At 41.4% G+C, this 19,068-nt stretch overlaps 1 protein-coding gene across 1 annotated transcript; it reads right to left on the bottom strand.

Annotated features, from left to right (window-relative positions):
* Nucleotides 1-4,694: 4,694 nt before the first annotated feature.
* On the bottom strand, nucleotides 4,695-12,279 carry LOC140555645 (C1q-related factor-like). Its single transcript, XM_072678928.1, has 2 exons — nucleotides 11,341-12,279; nucleotides 4,695-7,001 (listed from the first exon to the last, which is right to left on the bottom strand). The coding sequence occupies exons 1-2, from the start codon at nucleotides 11,989-11,991 to the stop codon at nucleotides 6,822-6,824; spliced, it is 831 nt and encodes a 276-aa protein (XP_072535029.1). The 5' UTR covers nucleotides 11,992-12,279; the 3' UTR covers nucleotides 4,695-6,821.
* Between the last annotated feature and the right edge of the window lie 6,789 nt (nucleotides 12,280-19,068).

Below are 19,068 nucleotides of genomic sequence, written 5' to 3'. Positions count from 1 at the left end.
ATATCCCAAAGCCTGGCTCCCCATGAGGTTGGATTTATGGGACTGAACATAGAGTCAACTCTAGAACTCTGGCCTCGACACCTAGTAACATTAGCTGAGCTGAAAAGACCACTAACACTTTAGATTGTCTTTTAAACCACCGGCGATCTACAATGGAATTTTTGTGGGCTGGTTCTTGATGAGTGATGCTCCAAGACAGTCAGCAGCCAGTCTACGCTAAATGCCATTCGCAGTGTGTGCACTGTGGTGTGTCTCGAGTTTTAGGATGCTGCGTGTAGGCAAGTGTGTGTGGTAGCATTAGTTCACATCAATCAGGAGGAAGCTGAGCTGTGTCGTGTTACACCAGACTGGTGTCATGGATTTTAATTAGACACATGGAGCCCAAGATTCAGGTTAATTTATGTTTGTGAAGATCTGATGGTTAGTGCGCTATAGCTACTCATTTTTATTTTTTTCCCGCACAACAGTGTTTGAGTATTATTTTTATTGGTAATATCATCCTGACATTTTATTGCAATGGCAATTGACTATTAATTATACAAAACCTTTCACAATCACAGTGGTAAATGGAGGCAGACACCCCAAGGGGTTTAACACACAAGGCAAGGCAGTAGTACGTCTTAAAAATGAAAAAATGAACTATAAAAATCAACATTAACTCTCCCACAGTGTTGGAGATTGGAAAGTGTGGAGTCAAAAGGACCTTAGATCTATGCTTATTAGGTCTTCATAGAATATCATAATTTCGAAGCTCACTGATGCCTGGTCACGTCAGTCTTCTATTCAAAAGATCTGATACGAAACTTCACATGTTTATGAGGGTGAGAGTGAATGTTTAAAATCTCCCAGACAAACAGGACGTAAAGATGAGCTTTGATGTACTGATCTCAATAAACATATGATTTATCTGTCCAAATATATTAGCTTTAACAATTTCAGGATTAACTGATTCAGTGATGATCAGTTTTCTCACCAACTACATATTTTCTGGTTCCCTCCCACTAGCTAGGACATCCTATCAAACGATGCCACCAGCTCTGGAAGGATCAAGGCTACCACATGCTTCCCCTGAATCATGTGAAGTGCCCCTGCATCTTTTTGAAACTGCTCCTAATGCAACGGTATTGAACATTGGGCTAAATATGCTTGTAGAAGAACCTTTACTGCCACTTCTGTTATGTCCGCTGACAGATGCTAGCGTGTGTTGGCTAGCATTGTGCTAAGTGACGGGCAGTGAGGGAAGGTCATTGTTTTATGTCTCTTGGACAGCTGTGGCATGACCAGGGATCAGCTTATCAATCTCCCTCCATCTGCGCCAGTGATAATCCAATTATTGGTACATTAGAAATGTTCAGCCTATAGGTAGTGATGTAGAATTGTAGTACTTTGCCTTTTCTAGGTCATGTTTATTGGTTTCCTGTTTGTGCTTAAGCCAGTTGGATAAGAAAATAGACACATTTGAGTTAGTAAGGCTTGGACACAATCTTGACTTGTTCTTTATTAGTCGTAGTCTTTGGCTTTTCTTGAACTCAACAAAGATGGATTTGACCACATCCTTACATTGAGCAAATGGGTAAAGGACATAGTTTGGCTGGAGGGCATCTATGTTAAAATGGGACAACCACAACTAAACTGAAGTAGCTGACAGGCCTACAACACCTCATAGGCCTTTAGCTAATTACTATGTCAACTAATGCACTACTACTAGACAATTTACCGAACACTTGCACCTTTTAGTTAATAAACTGTATTTTTGGGAGGACGACCATGCTCCTTCTGCCAATCTAACATCCTATAACCATTCCATCTCTACCTTGTTCACAATCCTAACCATAACTGTGTCATATCTCTTAAGCCTTCAACCACAAAGCAGAAATCTTAAACCCCTCGAACTCCAACCCAAAGTTCTCCGAGGTCTTCCTGCCTCTCTTATAATCGTTTCCCATATTATCACATGCTGATGGCATGATCAGAACTAGCAAATGAACTTAGTGTATATTTTCAACCAGGAAAACATGTATTTTATCAAGTTATCCACATTTTTTTCTGAACAGAAAGGCTTACCCAGTTAATGGTTACACTATATAGTGCAAATTGCTAGCGTGATCACTGCCAGGGTGCCAACGTGTCTAACCAAGACTTTAGGTGGAAATAGTTTTCTAAAGACATGGAAGCTTAAAAGTTGTCAAATGGATCCCTACAGGCACTGTAGACACCAAAGTACTGGAGTGCATCAAAAAAACCCTTGAAATACTTTTGGAACTCATTGTGTGTCAATCTCTCAGCGAGTTTGAGAAGGCCATTGGGGTTGCAGTGGGTTCATCGTCTCTCCTGTCAGTCATCCAATCTGTAGGTTGTTTTTGTCTGTCAGTGTTGACATCCTGATATTTCTCTGTGTGTGTATGTGTGTGTGTGTGTCTGTGTTGAAGTGAAATTGCTAATTTGAGAAAACACTCCCATGCCCTCAGAGGAAACAAGAAAGTACTGATGGATGGGCCAACCTCTCCTTGCTAACGATGTGTGCGTATATGTGTGTGTGTGTGTGTGTGTGTTCTCCTCAGGAACATCTCACAGCTCGTTAATTGAGTCTGGTGGAGGTATTGTGTCAGTCCTGTCAGCAAGGTGTGACCCCACACTCTGTATCTTTTGCTCGATGTAGTCTTACACCTGCTCTTCTTGTCCAGCTCACAGACAACTAGCCACAACATAATTGGATTACACAACGTCTACGCTACCAGAAATTCCTTCTGTCTCATCTTGAGAGTTGTGCTGTTTGAAGAAAGGGAGACTGGATAGGAATCCATCATAAACAGTTAACCCTACTTTATACTATGAATTATATTAGCAGGTAATTACAGAGAGGTTTCTTATCATACAGCAACCTTTCACATCCCCTCAGTGGCCACATAATGAGGTCCGCCGGCCCACTGGCAGTGCCAGGAACATGTACTTTCAGTTGCTGGGGAGTAGCTGAGCTATCTAGAACAAGGGCTAACGCACCGCTGTGAGAAATCCGGCATACAGGAGGCAGATTCAGGAGTCAGGAGACTGGATCTTTAGCGTTGGAGTTTATTCATGTGCAGACAGAAAATCATACACGGGCACAGCTTAGTTGATCACGGGCAGCCTAGTCTAGTCAGACCATATCCAGTCCATTCCAGGCCAGTCTGACCCAGTCCGACCCAGCCTAGTCTGATCGATTCCAGTCTAAACTAATCCAGTCTGATCGATTCTAGTCTAAACCAATCCTACAGTACAATTCTCAACATTTGGCGGCTTAGCGAGCCTCCACTTAGTCGGCCCTGGTGTTCTGGAATTGTTAGTTTGGTCCAGGGATGGACCAAAGGGATATTAAGTCCCACAGCATTGAGCTGTGGTGCAGTGGAACTTTGTTCTCTGGAATGAAGGTTGGTGCTCCAACAAGCACTTTTGGGATAAGTTGGGGAGTTTACGATGAGGTGGGATGGTGGTCATCCAGCATCCTGACGTCACAAACAATCTTGTTATGCAATCAAATCCTCACAGCAATGCTCCAAAATGCAGTAGAAAGCCTTCTTCTCTGGACATTAGAGACAGTTACTCCAGCAAAAGCAGGACAAAATATTTTTAATACCCGTGAGTTCAGAAAAAAACATCAATGAGCAGATGTCCCAAAACTTTTGTCAACAAAGTGTATGAGGTGAGCTCCTACTAATGGTTCTAATGAGAGCCTTCAGCCCTGCTTGTCCTTTGAAGATCTTGTAGAGGTTGACCATAGTTTGATTGACCACAAAGATTGGCTACAGTTTCACACTGTATACTGCCAAGGTTGAGGTACAAGTCCAGGGTTTCTAATAAAGTGGCCAGTGTAGAGTGTAGATGTTGCCCACAGTTTGATGGACCACAGAGATTGGCTACAGTTTCACACTGTATACTGCCAAGGTTGAGGTATAAGTACAGGGTTTCTAATAAAGTGGCCAGTGTAAAGTGTAGAGGTTGGCTACAGTTTTACACTGTATACTGCCATGGTTGAGGTACAAGTCCGGGGTTTCTAATAAAGTGGCTGGTGAGTGTGTGTGCATTGATTTCCTGTTATATTTCAGGCTGCAGGACGGACATGAAATGCCTTTGTGAGAATGTGGAGCCTAAACACTTAACTCAACTCTTGGCTTATGAGTCACGATTGTGAATTGGGCGGACGTTGGCTGGTTGTCTGCGGGTGTTCAGAGGCCGCAAATGAAGCATTACCTGTTTCAGCAGGAATTCCCATTTCTGCAACCCTCGCCTCCTCCTTCAGAGAACTCGCTCACTGCAGCCCTCTTCCCTCTGCTTATCTCTCATGCCACTCCAAAACTCTCTCTCTCTCCCTCCCTCTCGCTGATTTGAAACAGACGCTGATCTCTTTTGATTGTGAGAGGGCACTAGCCCTCCGGTCATTTGATATTTCACGCCCTTTATATTTAGCCGCAATGTGTCTCTCCCTTCTTATGTCCCTCTGTTTTGCAATCAGGATAATCAATCTGAAGCCCTTCTCTCGCTCTCTCCCTCTCCCTCTCTTTCTCTCTGTCTTTCTGATGGCCTCTTGCTGTTTTTTTAAAGGGATGAATTGTTCCAATCCATACTTTCTTGGCAACCTAAACAACACAAAGAGCTGGTAGCTAATAAAAGTGCTTTATCCATTTGAGGAACACTGTTTGTTAGAAAATCTCCTTTTATTAGCAAAAGTATAGTTTACATAGATGTATCCAGAAGCATAGGATGGATCACAGACTCTCAACAACCCCAATCAGGAATGGTTGCACAGGTTGTTTTGGATACCCAAGCATATTTCAGCAGTAGCTGCAGTGCCTCCTTGGTGCCACCAGTGCCACTTAATAGGTATACATTTACAGACCAGTGTAGACCAGTGATTCCCAACCCCAGCCCTGCACATTTTAGTGGTTTTCCTGCTCCCAATGCACCTGATCCAGCTAATGCACTAATTAACAAGGCCTACCTAAATTGAAGGTCATGTGGCAACCACTGAAATGTGCAGGGTAGGTCCTCTGATGTAGACCACCTGTTGACGCACAAGTTTTCAGGCCCCGCTACACCAACAGTATAATTTACAGAAGCTTATGATGGATTACAGATTCCCTTAACAACTCCAATCAGGAATGGCTGCATTTGTAGGCTATAGGAGGTTGTGATGTTTAGCCAGAATAATGACCAGTGTGTTACTACCATCAGTGTAGACCCAGTCTTGACTTATTTAATACCCAGGATCCATGTAACTATCATAACCTGTTCTAATAATTGGAGCAGAAGCTTGGTTAAGAGGAAACATTGACAAATTACATTTTACAACAATTTATTAATTAATTAATCAATTAATTTATTTATTCACAAATGTTAAAGTTGTGTAGGGGATACTACTCATTTTGGCCTGAGGACCATAAGATCCTAGTTGCACCACTGGTAGCGACTGGCCTTTCTCTTTAATTTGATGGACGGCTTTCTCTCGATAGGCCAACCTCTTGTGTTTTTGCCCAGCAATTAACTGCCAGGTTAAAAGTAATTAACGCCAGGGATATGCATCAGCCAGATAAGTAACGCCACCATCTTTCCTATCCATCTTTTCCATCCCAGAGCAAAGACCTGTGGTGCGGTTTCAGCAATTCCTGACTGGAGCTTTTAAATAATCTCTTTCATCTTGTCCTCTCACAGTAGACCACGCAGTGAGTAGCCACTGTTCTGGGGATTGCCCTCTTTCCCTAAGCATTAGTTGTTGTTTTTTTTTTTCTTTGTTTGTTTTTCTTCAAAACCACACATTACAAGGTTTTAAGGACTCATAAGCCGATATTTCCACATCCATTTTTTTTTTAATCACAGATACTGATATAAATGCTATGGTTTTGGATGGAGCATCAGGACCAGGGCGCTTTTCCACATTGAATTCAGAATCGGTTGGACACACCAATCTCATAATGTTCTGGATATAATTTCTCATAAGGTCAGTTATTACACACGACACATATCACCGCAGATTCAAAGACGAGACACGAACACTCATACAGAGACAAATATCTTTATGAAATGGCTAAATGCAACTTGGCTTGACCATCGCTCCATGGCTACCGTCCAGAAACAGAAAAACCCTGTGCTTGTGGCTCGGTCACACGGCGAAAATAGCACTCCCAGAGAAAATATGAGTGGATAAGAGAGAGACAAATAGAGCTTTGCTGATCTACTGTGCAAGTCTCCGAGACCGCTCTTCCGGGGTTTGTGCTGTCATGGCTGCTTTTTGAAACCTGATAGACTAAGCTAGAGGATAACGGTGGGTTTGACAGATATAGGCATGAAGTGTGTACAAACAGTGGAGAGAATGGCTGAATAAAAAACAAGAGGAAGTGAGCAAATGAATGAACAGAGGAGTGAATACAAAAATAGCAGTTAAATAAATAAATAAATAAACAATTAAACAAACAAGTAAACAAATGACCAAAAATAAACAAACAAGTCAATAAAAAACAATACTAAAATAAATAATACAACTTAATCAATCGACTAGATGTGACAGTCTGTCCCAATGACAAAATTAAAGCATTGGTTTAGAAGAGGAGGGGAACAAAACCCCCCTAAAAAAAACCCACATGCATCCCTTTAGCTGCTGAGCCTCGGTTGTGCTCAGCCTGGTCGAAACTGAGCTCTGAAGTCAGTGCTGTAAGCAGAAGATCAGCCAAGTCCTCTTTCTCTCTCTCTCTCTCTCTCTCACTGTGGAGATCAAGACACTGAAATGTCCTCGCTTTATATAATCATGAGCCCTGACCATTTTCTGCCTCGTGACCTTTTGACCTCTGCCCCTAATCAGAGTAGAGGATGAAGCCGGTGAAGGTGCTGTACTTGTTGCTGTTGCCGCCGTGGGCTTTGCCTCCGTCCAGCTTGATGAAGATTTCGTCTCCGGGGTCCAGATGCAGAATGACCGTGTTCGAGGCGTAATCATAACTCTGGTCCTGATCCTGAGCTATAGCACTTGCTCTGACCTGCAGCGAGAGACAGAGAGAGTGTGAGGTGAGAGTGTTAGGTGTTATGTTAGGTTTCTATTTGAGCGTACAATATGTACACATGCACACATGCACACGCACACACACACATATAAATGAATGAATCATGCTTCATGCTTGATTTTTTTTCTTCTGCTTTCTTACACTGCTATAGTAACATTATTATTTTATTACGTTATTAATTGCAGTTGCCAATGAAGCTTTTTTCAATCTGATGGAGAGAGAGAGAAAGAGAGAGAATTTTAGTTAATGTTAATGCTGAAGCTGTTTATTGGTTTGAACTGATCTACTCCAGACTGTATTCTAATCAATTTCTTTCCCAATTCTCAAACTGTGTATTTGTTGGCAATACAAATGCAGCACTATAGGCCAGTAAAGCTACCTTGATTGAGAGAGAAAGCGACGTATGTCTGTATGAGATGTACAATCAGAGCTTGAGATACAGAGAAAAAGAGAATAGCGGTGAAGTCCAGTGTCCTGATGAAAAACATGTCTCTCTACTTTTGTTGTTTTTAAGTTTACTCCATTGTTTGAACCCTGTAGCTGCTCTGAACACTGTGGAAAAACATCTAGATGAATGGACCAATAGCAATGCTCTAAATGACTTGGGAATGAACTCATGTTGTACTGAGGTCCATTCAAAGTTCAGAACATTTTTGGAGATGCATGTTTTTTTATTGGACAGTGCTGATATTTATATATACTGAGATGTAGAGAGAGAGAGAGAAATACTGTACGAAAATGTTTGATGTGGAGGGAGAGCGAGATTAAAATATAGACATATTAAGATGTAGCGATATATATATATATATATATATATATATATATATATATATATATATATTTAGAGAGAGAGAGAGAAAGATACTGAAAGAGAGATTGATATGTAGAGAGAAAGGGAAAATTGCAGCGGTAGAGAGGGTTGTAGAGAGGAAAGAGGGAGAGAGAGAGAGAGAGAGAGACAGAGACAGTGAAAGAGAGATTGAGATGTAGGGAGATTGAATCTGACTCTGATTGAGGTGTAGAGAGATATAGAGACTAAGATGTAGTCGTGTAGTCGAGTCGTGTGTGTAGATGTATGAGTTTGAGTGTATAAATACACACATGAATTACTGTCACTACTTTGGTCAAATATCATTACATAATTAATAAAGCCAACAAAACCATAGATCTGTGACTGAAACTGAGAGTGAGAGTGTTTTGTCATTTGCTGGCGTGCTGGGCAGAGCGAGGTGTTATCTGCTCGGGCAGGAACGGTAGTTTTTCAGAAGGTCTCTGGTTAACAGTCAGAGAGAGAAGTGCGGGAAATGTCAGTGTATCAGTCAGGCGAGGAGACTCTGTCCCTGCAGGCCGCCTCATCCTTCTCTCTCTTTAACATGAGTAACATTGCTGACTCAACCAGCATGCACTGTGTGTGTGTGTGCACATGTTTGTTTGTGTGTGAGTGGTAGATCAGTGTGGATTAGTGCTTAAAGCACTCAAGGTCAACACACAGCACACACACACACAGACGAGTTATTGCATTTTACGCTGTTTATCAGTGCCTTAGTATACATGTGACACATCTATGGTTTTGACAGGTTCTAGATCAGCTGATATGGCTGTGAGGTCCCATGTAACTTCTCTACACATATGGCCGCTGCATTAGATTACACGCAAAAAACAAACAAACACACACACACATACACACACACACACCCTCACATGTGTACACATATTGTAACATATTGCTGTCATACAAAATCATACAATACTTATGGAAATAATGTGAATCTGGCAGTTTTTCTGTACATTGTGTCAGACAGTGATGATGAATGAATAAATAGGAATGCTCCATTTATTAATGTAACTTTTGGAGATCTGAGCTTGGCTTTACCTGACAGACAATATTTAATTTTTATTTTAATCACCTTTTATAATAATTTACCTTATACTACCATTCAAAAGTTTGTAATCACTTAATAACTTCTGCACAATATACAAATTAGACACCAATATTGCAAGTACTTAAATAGCTTAATCTTTTTTTAAGGCATTCAAAACATTATCTTCATTTCTAATGTTTTACACCTTTTTTAGTTAATTGGTAAAGTAGAGATATGTGCATCTGCCTGGACACAGCTGACATTACTAAATGTTTTTTCTTCTTTTTTTCTGAAAAAATACTTTTACTATGTATTTATTGTATACATTTATCTAAACCTAAATTGTTTTTATATTATTAAAACCAACCAAACATGGTGGTGTATGTAAACGCATAAGCTTAGGGTTTACTACCTTAACTTTGTATGTTGAAAGATAACATTCTGCCTTTTAACCTCCTAATCTTTATAATTGCATTTTTAATCCAGTGTGTCAGAACTAAACATACAAAACCTGCATCTCCATACAATTTCATGTTGACCACACTTTCCATAATAAAGACATGAAATCAGTACCATACTAATAGATACCTCCTGCTCATTTGCACAACATTATGTTCTGCATCCATTTTACACTTATCAAAGCATGCTATATTAGAGTGATGGTTATTGTATGCTGGATATTTTAATGTAATGTAGTCATTTCAAATGTTGTAAGACTCACTTTTGTCTGTCTTTGTATTTGTAAATCAATTTAAAAAAAGGAAATAGGCTTGACAGAGTACAAAAGAATTCCATTTGGGTTTGTGAGTGCTCCTGGTTTAAAATTCATATATTTCAGTCGCTGTCAAAATGTGTTGCCAACATGTTATACATAATATTACATTTTCTAGGGTTAACACACTCCTTTGTTCCCCCTTTTTCCACTCTGAGTCACCTTCATTTGTTCCCAACTCTTAAGAAAATTAAAAAAATGGTGTATTTATATGACTGTTTGACTGCAGCATATTCAAAGATCACCATCTATATTACACTATGCTATTCTCTGAATACTGTGGTTATGTAGTATTTTGTTATTTTATTCGTTTGTTATTTTGTCTGAATGTTTCCTGCAGTTCTGTGGAGATTTCCATCTAGACTGTGTTTAAATGGCTGTTGGTTTGCAGCGTTTTTCTGTTGGTCTTGTTTAGTTTGCGCTTTTAGCACTTGACAGGTGTTGTTGCCGTCACGCTAATGTTCTAAAACAGCTTTTGGCATCAACAGTGCTGTCTGTCACACTAACATTGCTGCTCTGTGTGTATTATGTGTGTGTGCACTAGTGGGCTTATCTTTCTGCACTTATGATGGTCAGATGTTCTTAAAAAAGACGTCTACACTAGCATGAAAAGTGACATTTTTGCATATTTGATTATGGTTAGTGTTACAGAGCATTTTGTTTAGTAAAATGTTTAGTAAAAGTTTGTATTTTACATCCATGCATAATGTATATAATAAGTATATGTTAGTACAGGCATGTATGCATAGACCCACAATCCCTGTTGTTGCCTTGCTGATTCACTGGCTGAGCGTGTTTATGTATGTGTGTGTATATGGGGGACTGTATGTGTTTAAGAAAGCTATTGATTCAGGATGACATTGTAAGGGAAGCCAGAAGTCAAGGACACATAAAACACACACACACAAGTAAACATACTGTTCATGGCTTGTCCTGCGGGGAAAGCCTTTGGTTCAGTGAAACCTCATAAGCTCTCACTTCTGTTTACGCTCAGTAGAGTACGCAGCAAAATATGTAGTGACACTGCTCAACGTCTTCTAAAAGATAACTCCAGTGGTGTTTGTGGCGCCACACACGGTTCTACTGCAGCGTTCAGATTCCCTTGAGCGTTTCATTACAGAACGAGAAAACTTAACATCCTCTGTCTGGACAGATGGGATATGACTGGGTACGACTCTTATACTCATGATGTTGTGATGTTTTTTTGTATATTTTTGGTCAGTCTGTCTATCCACCATGTAGCTGTTTCAGTCTTTATTGTCTGTTTATATGTATATTTGTATATGTATATTTATAGGTGCCAATTATTTGGTTTCAGGGGTTCTTCTCAGGCTTCTAGATTTAAGAAGGTAAAGCTTCTGTAGAATTTAACAAGGTATTTAAATCCAACTTTCCATAGAATGATTTCCCCAGGTTTTCTCATATCTGACTAGGTACTACACAGGTATGTGTTCCAAATCATGGAAATGTACCCTCAACAGTACAAAATAATATGTAGGGTCTAACACTTTAAATAGCCTTGTCCTAATAAAAGGACTTACAAAGTTAAGATTACCACTAGAATGTGTAGAATAGGTCCTGAAAATGCACCTCAGTGACAGCATTCATGCCCAAAAAGTAGTTTAGTACCTGTTCTATAGAGCACCTGTTAAAAAGTGAAGCAACGGCACTGAACCCTCACCTGTCCATTCTTCAGAAGATCCGCCCACATGCTTGTCCCGTCTCCACCCCTCATCAGGACATTGTAGGTAAAGAAGTACGTCCCAGGCACCTTGCACACAAACTTCCCCGATGAGCCGTCGTAGTTATTCCCGATGTTGGTGACAACATCATCGAACCTCAGAATTTCGTAGCCTTCTTGTGGGTTCCGCAGGCCTGCATAGAATGCCACACGGGGCCCCAATGTGTAGGTGGCAGTGCTGATGCCTGTCGCAGCCCTGCCACCCAAGGAGAAGATCCCAGGCTGTCCTACCTCATTCTTTTCTCCCGGTGGCCCCACGGGGCCCGGCGGACCTGGCTCACCAGGTGGTCCCGCGGGTCCTGGAGGTCCAGGAGGCCCGGGCTTTCCCGGTCGTCCTGGCCTGCCCTGTGGACCGTGGGCATAGGTGGGGAGTGGAGGGCCCATGCTGTGATCAGACAGGGCCTCAGCCTCTGCCTGGATGTGTGTGACAGCCGTACCCATGGCACCGGCTGTTGTGCCACCCGCTTTGTCCAGGTACGGGTCGCAGACCATGCGGCAGGTGCCCAGCATCTCGTAGCGCCCAGCGTCCTCGCTGCCACCCACTGAGCTGACCAGGACGGGGATCAGCACCACCAAAATGAGAAGCAACATGACGGCGGCTGCGGCCCCCAGCAGGGTCTTCCGTCCCAGGCTGAGGCGGGAGAGGGGCGGGGCCGCCAGCGCGGAGCTCTCCCCGCACGGCGGAATGGTGAAAGGCGAACGGGAGAGGGAACCAAACTCCCTCCACCTAGAAACTCAGCACAAGGACGCTGGAGGGTCCTCGGAGTATGTGTGTGTGAGTGTGTGTGTGTGAGTGTGTGTGTGTGTGTGTGTGTGTGTGTGTGTGTGAAGGAAAAAATAACTGTTGTTAGCAGGTGAGCAGAGAAGAGTCTGTGTATGTGTGTAGAGTAGGAAGAGAAGAAAGAGATAGAGAAGAAGATGATGTTCTTACACTCTCCTGACATGACTCAGAGAAGGCAAGGGGTGGGAGTGGGAGGAGAAAGAAGAGGAGGGAGAGGGGACGGAGAAAGGAGGGACAAAGGGAGGGAGAAGCGCAGCCAGGCAAACCCAACACCCAAAGACATCACAGAGTCATTTCAGTGTGCTTTTATTGTTCAGTGTTTCGAAATGTGATTTTGTTTTCCACTTGTTGAGCTGGGATATTTCTGCGGCTTGTGGATGGAAAGGGGGGGGGGGGGTGGATGAAGATCACTTTATGAAGATTTAGGGTGTAGCGTTCTAAGGTCTTACGTGGCCATAAATGGTAATTCCACTGTTGGAGATGTAAATAAAGTCGGAGTGGTTTGGTTTGAACTGGTTAACTGTTCATATGGTGCTTTCACACCTACCTTGTTTGGTCTGGACATTCAGAGATTTTAGCTTGGTCCGAAATAACCAAAACAGCTGGTGTGAAGGTGTCTCGGACCACAGTACACAGTCTAGGCCGAAGGATCAAAGTTTGGTAAAACTGAACCATAGTTGAATTTGCTTGCAGTGTGAAAATAATTTTTTTGTGGCTGCTTTGGAATTTTGGATAAGAAAAAGAACCAGAAAAGAGTAAAAACGAGCTGCGGTTTATATATTATATCTGTCAGTGACTGTCAGTGACAAGCCCGGCCATTTGTAATGCCATAATATTAGCAGTACAGTGGAAAAGGCTACCTGAATTGACAACATGCCCATATCAGATGCACGTCCCTCTACAAACCAATTATAGTAAAGTATAGGGGATGATAGGATGTAGATATATCATGCCAAATTTTTTAGCATGCTCGATAAATTGCAATGTGAAACCAAAACATACTGGATGAAATGTCTCAATCTGCCCCTAGATGCTGTTTTAAAATTGCATTGTATTTGTATATTGTATTGTATTTTCAGTGACCACATTACGTTCAGATTTCACTTGACCACAATAGAAAACACGGGTGCAAACCCTCCAAGAATGCATTGCAAGATTAGACAGATTACGATCAGATCACTTAAACCCCATTCAACGGGGGTCAGAGATGTGTTTTTCATGTCCGGATACAATTAGGTGAGCAGAAATGTGTCTGTTGAAATAGGTAACACAACTACTCTATATTACTGTCAAGTAATACTGGCTTCTCTGCGCTTATTTACTGGTAAATGATTGTCCACAGCTGGCAGTATTACAGAGCGCACTCTTTTCCCATTTACTGATTATATGATTATGTTACGTTATATGACTGTGACCGTGACTATTATTAATGCCGGATGACAGAGTGACAAGTATTCTATGAAACCAGACAAATCTTGCCCACCAGTCTTGACTCCTCGGTTATGACCCAAAATGTCCATTGGACGATAGTGCTGCTGACCAGAAATGTTGTTCCACCAATGCAGATATATATATATATGATATATATGATAATAATGGTAATGGTAAATAAATGGTAATGGCCTCTCACAGACCTGGAATTCTTCACAGTGGTGGTGACACACACCTTTGTTTAGAGCTGTTTATATGGACAATCCTGAGGTTTCTGAGTTACTCATTTAATTATGCAGATATTTGGTAAAAGGGTGGGATTCCCTTTTTAAAAAAAAAAAAGAGTTCCAACACCCCTCAGATAAAAGAGATGTGAGAGCGAAAAGAAAAAACAAAAGCATGATAAGCGTAAAGGCAAAGAAGAGGGTGAAAGAGAGAGCAAGAGACCCCATCATCATGATGTCTCAGTTAATTAAACGTCAAATTAAAGCCTGGATAATTGTCGTATTATCTTTATCATCTTGCTGCCTTAAGTTGGACTGTGGCCCATTTGGTTGGGCTATGCACTCTTTAGGGTCAACAAATTCTTAACCAGGCCATCACTGAACATCGAGAATGGCAGCGTCTGCTGCTAAGCTAGCTACTTGCCAGTTGGAAGTTAGCATGGCTGTGAAGCCAAGGCAAATGATTAGTGATGTCAGAATGCACAAGGAGGGCTTGGTAGTGCCAGTCACACTAATAATGCCCAGTACTTGCCTCTCCAACCTGGTGATGTGGATCTCTCTTAGGGCCAAACGTTGGTGAGCCTGAATCGGCTACTATCTTAAATGGGAAGAAAACAGAGAAAAACTTATCTGGCGTCTCTCCCTCTCTCTCACGCACCCTCATCTACACATAAACCTTTTTGCCCTCTGCCTTATGCACCATTACATAACCATGTCATTATATGTTAGCTCGTCTTGATTTTAGCCATGCAAGTGAACTGAGTGGAACTGGTTTCTGGCATAGCCTCTGGCTAGCAAATGCCTAAAAGGTTAGAAGGTTCGTTAGAAGATGAAAAGAAAGCACTTACATAGGAAAAGCCCTCTCTTGTTCAAGCCGGAAATGAGTCCAGTGTGGTGGTGCATGAAGTACTGTTGCCTGGAAATGTAGGCTTCTGTGTTAGCGTGCTCAGACCATGCTCAGAAAATTAACATTAGCAACCGCCTGGCTAGCATCAGAGTTCTTACGAGTCTGTTCACTCAGCAGCAAGCTTAGCAAAGACCCGAGGCAGTTTTTAAGCTGGTCATACCCAGACCGGTTCTCTATCTACTTCAGAATTGGAAGAGGCCTATAAACTTCAAACTGGGTTACAAAAACCTTGGATTTCTGGTCTTTGCTTGATTTTTCACATTCAATGTTCCAGCTATTCACCTCATTTCACTATGCCCACTTTCACGAGTTTGTTTCTTCCACCCTTGCGGTGGAATTTACGGTCAATGGTTTATGGTCATATCGTATTCAAAGTGAATGCTGTGGACACTGATCATAAAGTAGCCAACATTCCAACAGTCAATTATATTTAGAGCTATTTAGAGCATAACTAGCTTTTCAACACAATAAAGGTCAGCTGAGAGGTCAGCTCAGAGTCTCTCTCTCCTCCGTCATGGACATTTACACTGCCCGCTGCTTCCGCAAAGCAACCAGCATTGTGGATGACTCTACCCAGCCTTCATACAGACTGTTCTCCCTCCTGCCATCAGGAAGAAGGTACCGCAGCATCCGGTCCAACATGACCAGACTCTGCAATAGCTTCTTCCCCCAAGCCATCAGACTTCTCAACTCCAGAGACTGAGACTGTCTGTACTGCGTTGTGTTGTCTGTCTGCACTTGTACTGTGTTGCACTTGTGTTCTGTATGCACTGTGTCTATGTTGCACCATGGTCCTGGAGGAACGTTGTTTCGTTTCACTGTGTTTTCTGTATGTAGTTGAAATAAAAGCCCGCTTGACTTGACTATAACTTACCATATAACTTATATCCACCACTGTCCGAAGAAGAGGAAGCTCCAGTGAATAACATTGCAAGCTATAGACCCCTGATATTGTGTTGCCATTTTGAAGTTGGCATCATGCCCACATTAAGAACTGAACTTTTAATATAAGTGTTTTTTTTTGTTTGTTTAAATTACTGCTATTGAACCCTCTGGTAAACAAAAACATGCTAAACCCACTACATTTTGTGGCACTCCCTACAAGGCTACAGAGTCAGGGGACCGATATATGCTTGCTATCTGGGATAGTGCTGTCTCAGCAACACACAATGAATAAATGGCAGACACCCACAACTGTGGTACACCATTCTGACTTGCACAGGCAATACAATATTAGACCCAAGTGGCATTATTCTATTGCTTAAAGTTAAAGTTGTATGGCTATACTAGCTTTCTTTCTTCTACATGGTGCATCAGATCGGATAAATCAGCTGACTGACCTTCTGCTAGCACTGCAGCCTTAGTTACTGCTATTACATCTGACAAGCTTGAGACAGGCTTGACAAGACTGCACTTAAACAAGTGGACATAACTAACATTAGCTAAAACACGTGAGCAGACTGAGCCTAGCTAACTAGCTGCTAGCAAAGGTTAGCTACTCTGTCAGCAGATGGGCCCTAAAGTCTATGCAACAGCCAAGAAAGCCTGAAGGCTGTTTGAATAGGGGCGAGAAGCACCTGACCCACAATCTGTCACGCTGAAAACCCAAACTGTGGGAAATGCTGCTAATGGTGAGCAGCAGGAGAGTTGGTAAAGGAATATAATAATATAAAAGGAGTAATCTGTTTTCTTGGGGAAGGAATTAAACGTGCTGCACAAATGGCGGACCTGGGGGGCAGGTTGATGCTACCATGGTTGAAAATGTGTTGATAAAGTGCCTTTTAGATTGGCAGAAATCTGACAAAATGTCCTATTGGCTGCCTTTCACATGCAAATAAAATGATTAAGTGTCCTCTAGGATGGCCCTTCTTGTGCCCTCTAGATCAAGAAAATTCTATAATGTGTTTTAAGGAATGTCCTTCTATAGGTGCCCTTCCAATGGGTGAGTGCTGATAATGAAGTGCCCTCTATGCCACCCCTACTTTCAAGTAAAGAAAATGGGATGCAGTGCTGTATAGGGTGCTCCCACAGCTCAGAAAACAAGTTTATGTGCTCCTTTATAAGTAATGATGGTTAATGGTGATGAGATTTATAGTTGCAGATAGTTTAGAGTCCATGTCAATTTTAGCATAGTCGTTGTAGGCATGTAGCAGTGGCAGGAAGGTGGGCAGCTAGTCTGACACGGGTGCCTGTGCAGTGGATGAAATGTGATGCAGTATTGTAAAGAGTGTCCCTGCATGTGTGAGAATGAAGGGACGTTTTCTAATGGATGCCCCCTCATTAGAGAAAATGTGATGTGGTGCTCTAACAATTTTCCTTACTGTTTAAAAAACTAACTCATCCGAGTGGGAAAAAAACACGATGGATTCCCCTTTGCAACCAAATATTTTTGATGGATAAGTGTACCTACCAAACCATACATGTTTTGCTTATATTCAAAACACATTGTACGGCTGCTAACAAATTTTAGGGCCAATAAATTAAAGGCTAATATCAATCATTTTATATAATCTCATCTGCACTTAACCGCCAGGCCCTATTAATGAATAAATCAATGGTGGGGACCAAATCTACCTTTGCAGAGAATTCAATAAATCATGGGATACTTTTTTTTTTAATTATTATTATTATTATAAGACATTGATACAGTACAATAGCACATAATCACACAATCATGACCAAAATATTGGCACCCCTGCACTTTTTTCTGACATGCACCTCATTGTTCAGTTACATAAGCTTTGGGATTCACATGCTGAAGTAGACATGTTGGGTGCTCGTGAGGCTGTCAGATAACAGTTAGCCTAAAAGCCTCACCTCACACATCTGCTTCGTTGGACCTTCATAATTGAACCATTTTTTCTGGGTAAGGAGGTTCTGGTGTTGGTTTCCCCTCCACAAAATGGTAAAAGCACACGTATGGAGGTTTGGGTGGGTGTTTTAAATTGAGCTCTTTCAACCATAGACGCAGATGCTCTTTTGTGGAAGATGGTGGATATTAATTATGTAGTGCGCCACAACACTTTAATCTTTTTGTGTTGTGTTCGTAACATTGTTATCCAATCAAACCTCTACACAGATTCTATTTATTGGGACACCCTCTAAGTGATTATATTACACTACTCACTGTATATTTATTATAGCTGTGGTAATAATCTAAATCAACAGATCCGCTGTAGCACTGGAAGTTCCACACACAAAGTATACAAAGAAGCCCCTCCCATTGTTGTAAAAAAGGTAAATACACATGCACACATTTTCACAACGGCTTTCTTCGCTTAAAAGCACTTCCCATATACTCATAGACAATCTTTTAAGATTTGAAGATAAAAAATGCTGCATTAATGTTAATGTTATCTTGTCAGAGACGTGAGCTACTAAGACTTTGCCTCATCAACAGCTGGGAATGCTGACAGATCTTAACAGTGCACAAAACTAGCGAATGGAATATATTTATTAACATTTTTTACATCAGTATATTGGGGGGGACCGATTGGGACAGTTTGAGCGCATCTAATGCATCCCTCCCAATATATATATATTGTGACTATGGACTTGCTTAACTGTAAGTAAAGTAACTGTAAAAAACTGAAAGTAAAAAAACAAGTACATTTTTGTCAATGATGACAAAGTTTAAAATACTCATTGTTAGAAACTTCCATATATTTCATCTATTAAGGTTTGCAGTTTTAGCCACACCCCTTTGAGAATCATATTAAGATGCCAGAGGGGCCTTATACAGTTTGAGCGGTAACCCTGACATCCTACTGCAGCGTATGAGGAGGTAATACACCAAGCTTTCTTTGCAAGATAAAGTTGAGCCTGTTAAAGTAATGTAAATCTTAAAGTAGCTTCAAAATCATATTAATGCTCCACTGACTGCAGTATGTAACTCTGGTGAAGCATGTGGGACAACGCTCATGAGAACTCTACCGCCTCAGTACACATGCTTCTTTCACTTTCAGCAACGGTTCTGTATCTCTTGGCTTGTCCAGAAATGCATGAGGGGTGGCTTAAAGTGATAATTACACTTCCCAACTGTAGGGGGAGCCCAGGATCGAGGATGAAGACTAATTAATCATTAATGGTGCATAAATGAGTCCTGGAGGAGGAGCCTTTGTGGACCAGTACTAGTGAGGACTTGCAAGGTCTATAGTTTGTCATATTTAGCAATGATTCAATTTTAAATATTAAAACCTAGGATGCTGTGTGTGAATTTATACAAATAAAAAAATACTCCAATATCATATGTATATTGTCGCTGTCCAGTGAAAAACATTTATGTTCAAAACTGTGACTTTACAGGGGAAGGCAAAAATGTCCTT

This window comes from Salminus brasiliensis, chromosome 5, assembly GCF_030463535.1.
Source record: "Salminus brasiliensis chromosome 5, fSalBra1.hap2, whole genome shotgun sequence".
NCBI lineage: Eukaryota > Metazoa > Chordata > Actinopteri > Characiformes > Bryconidae > Salminus > Salminus brasiliensis.
The sequence above is the reverse complement of the archived record's forward strand: the minus strand, read 5'-3'. Positions and strand labels throughout refer to the sequence as shown.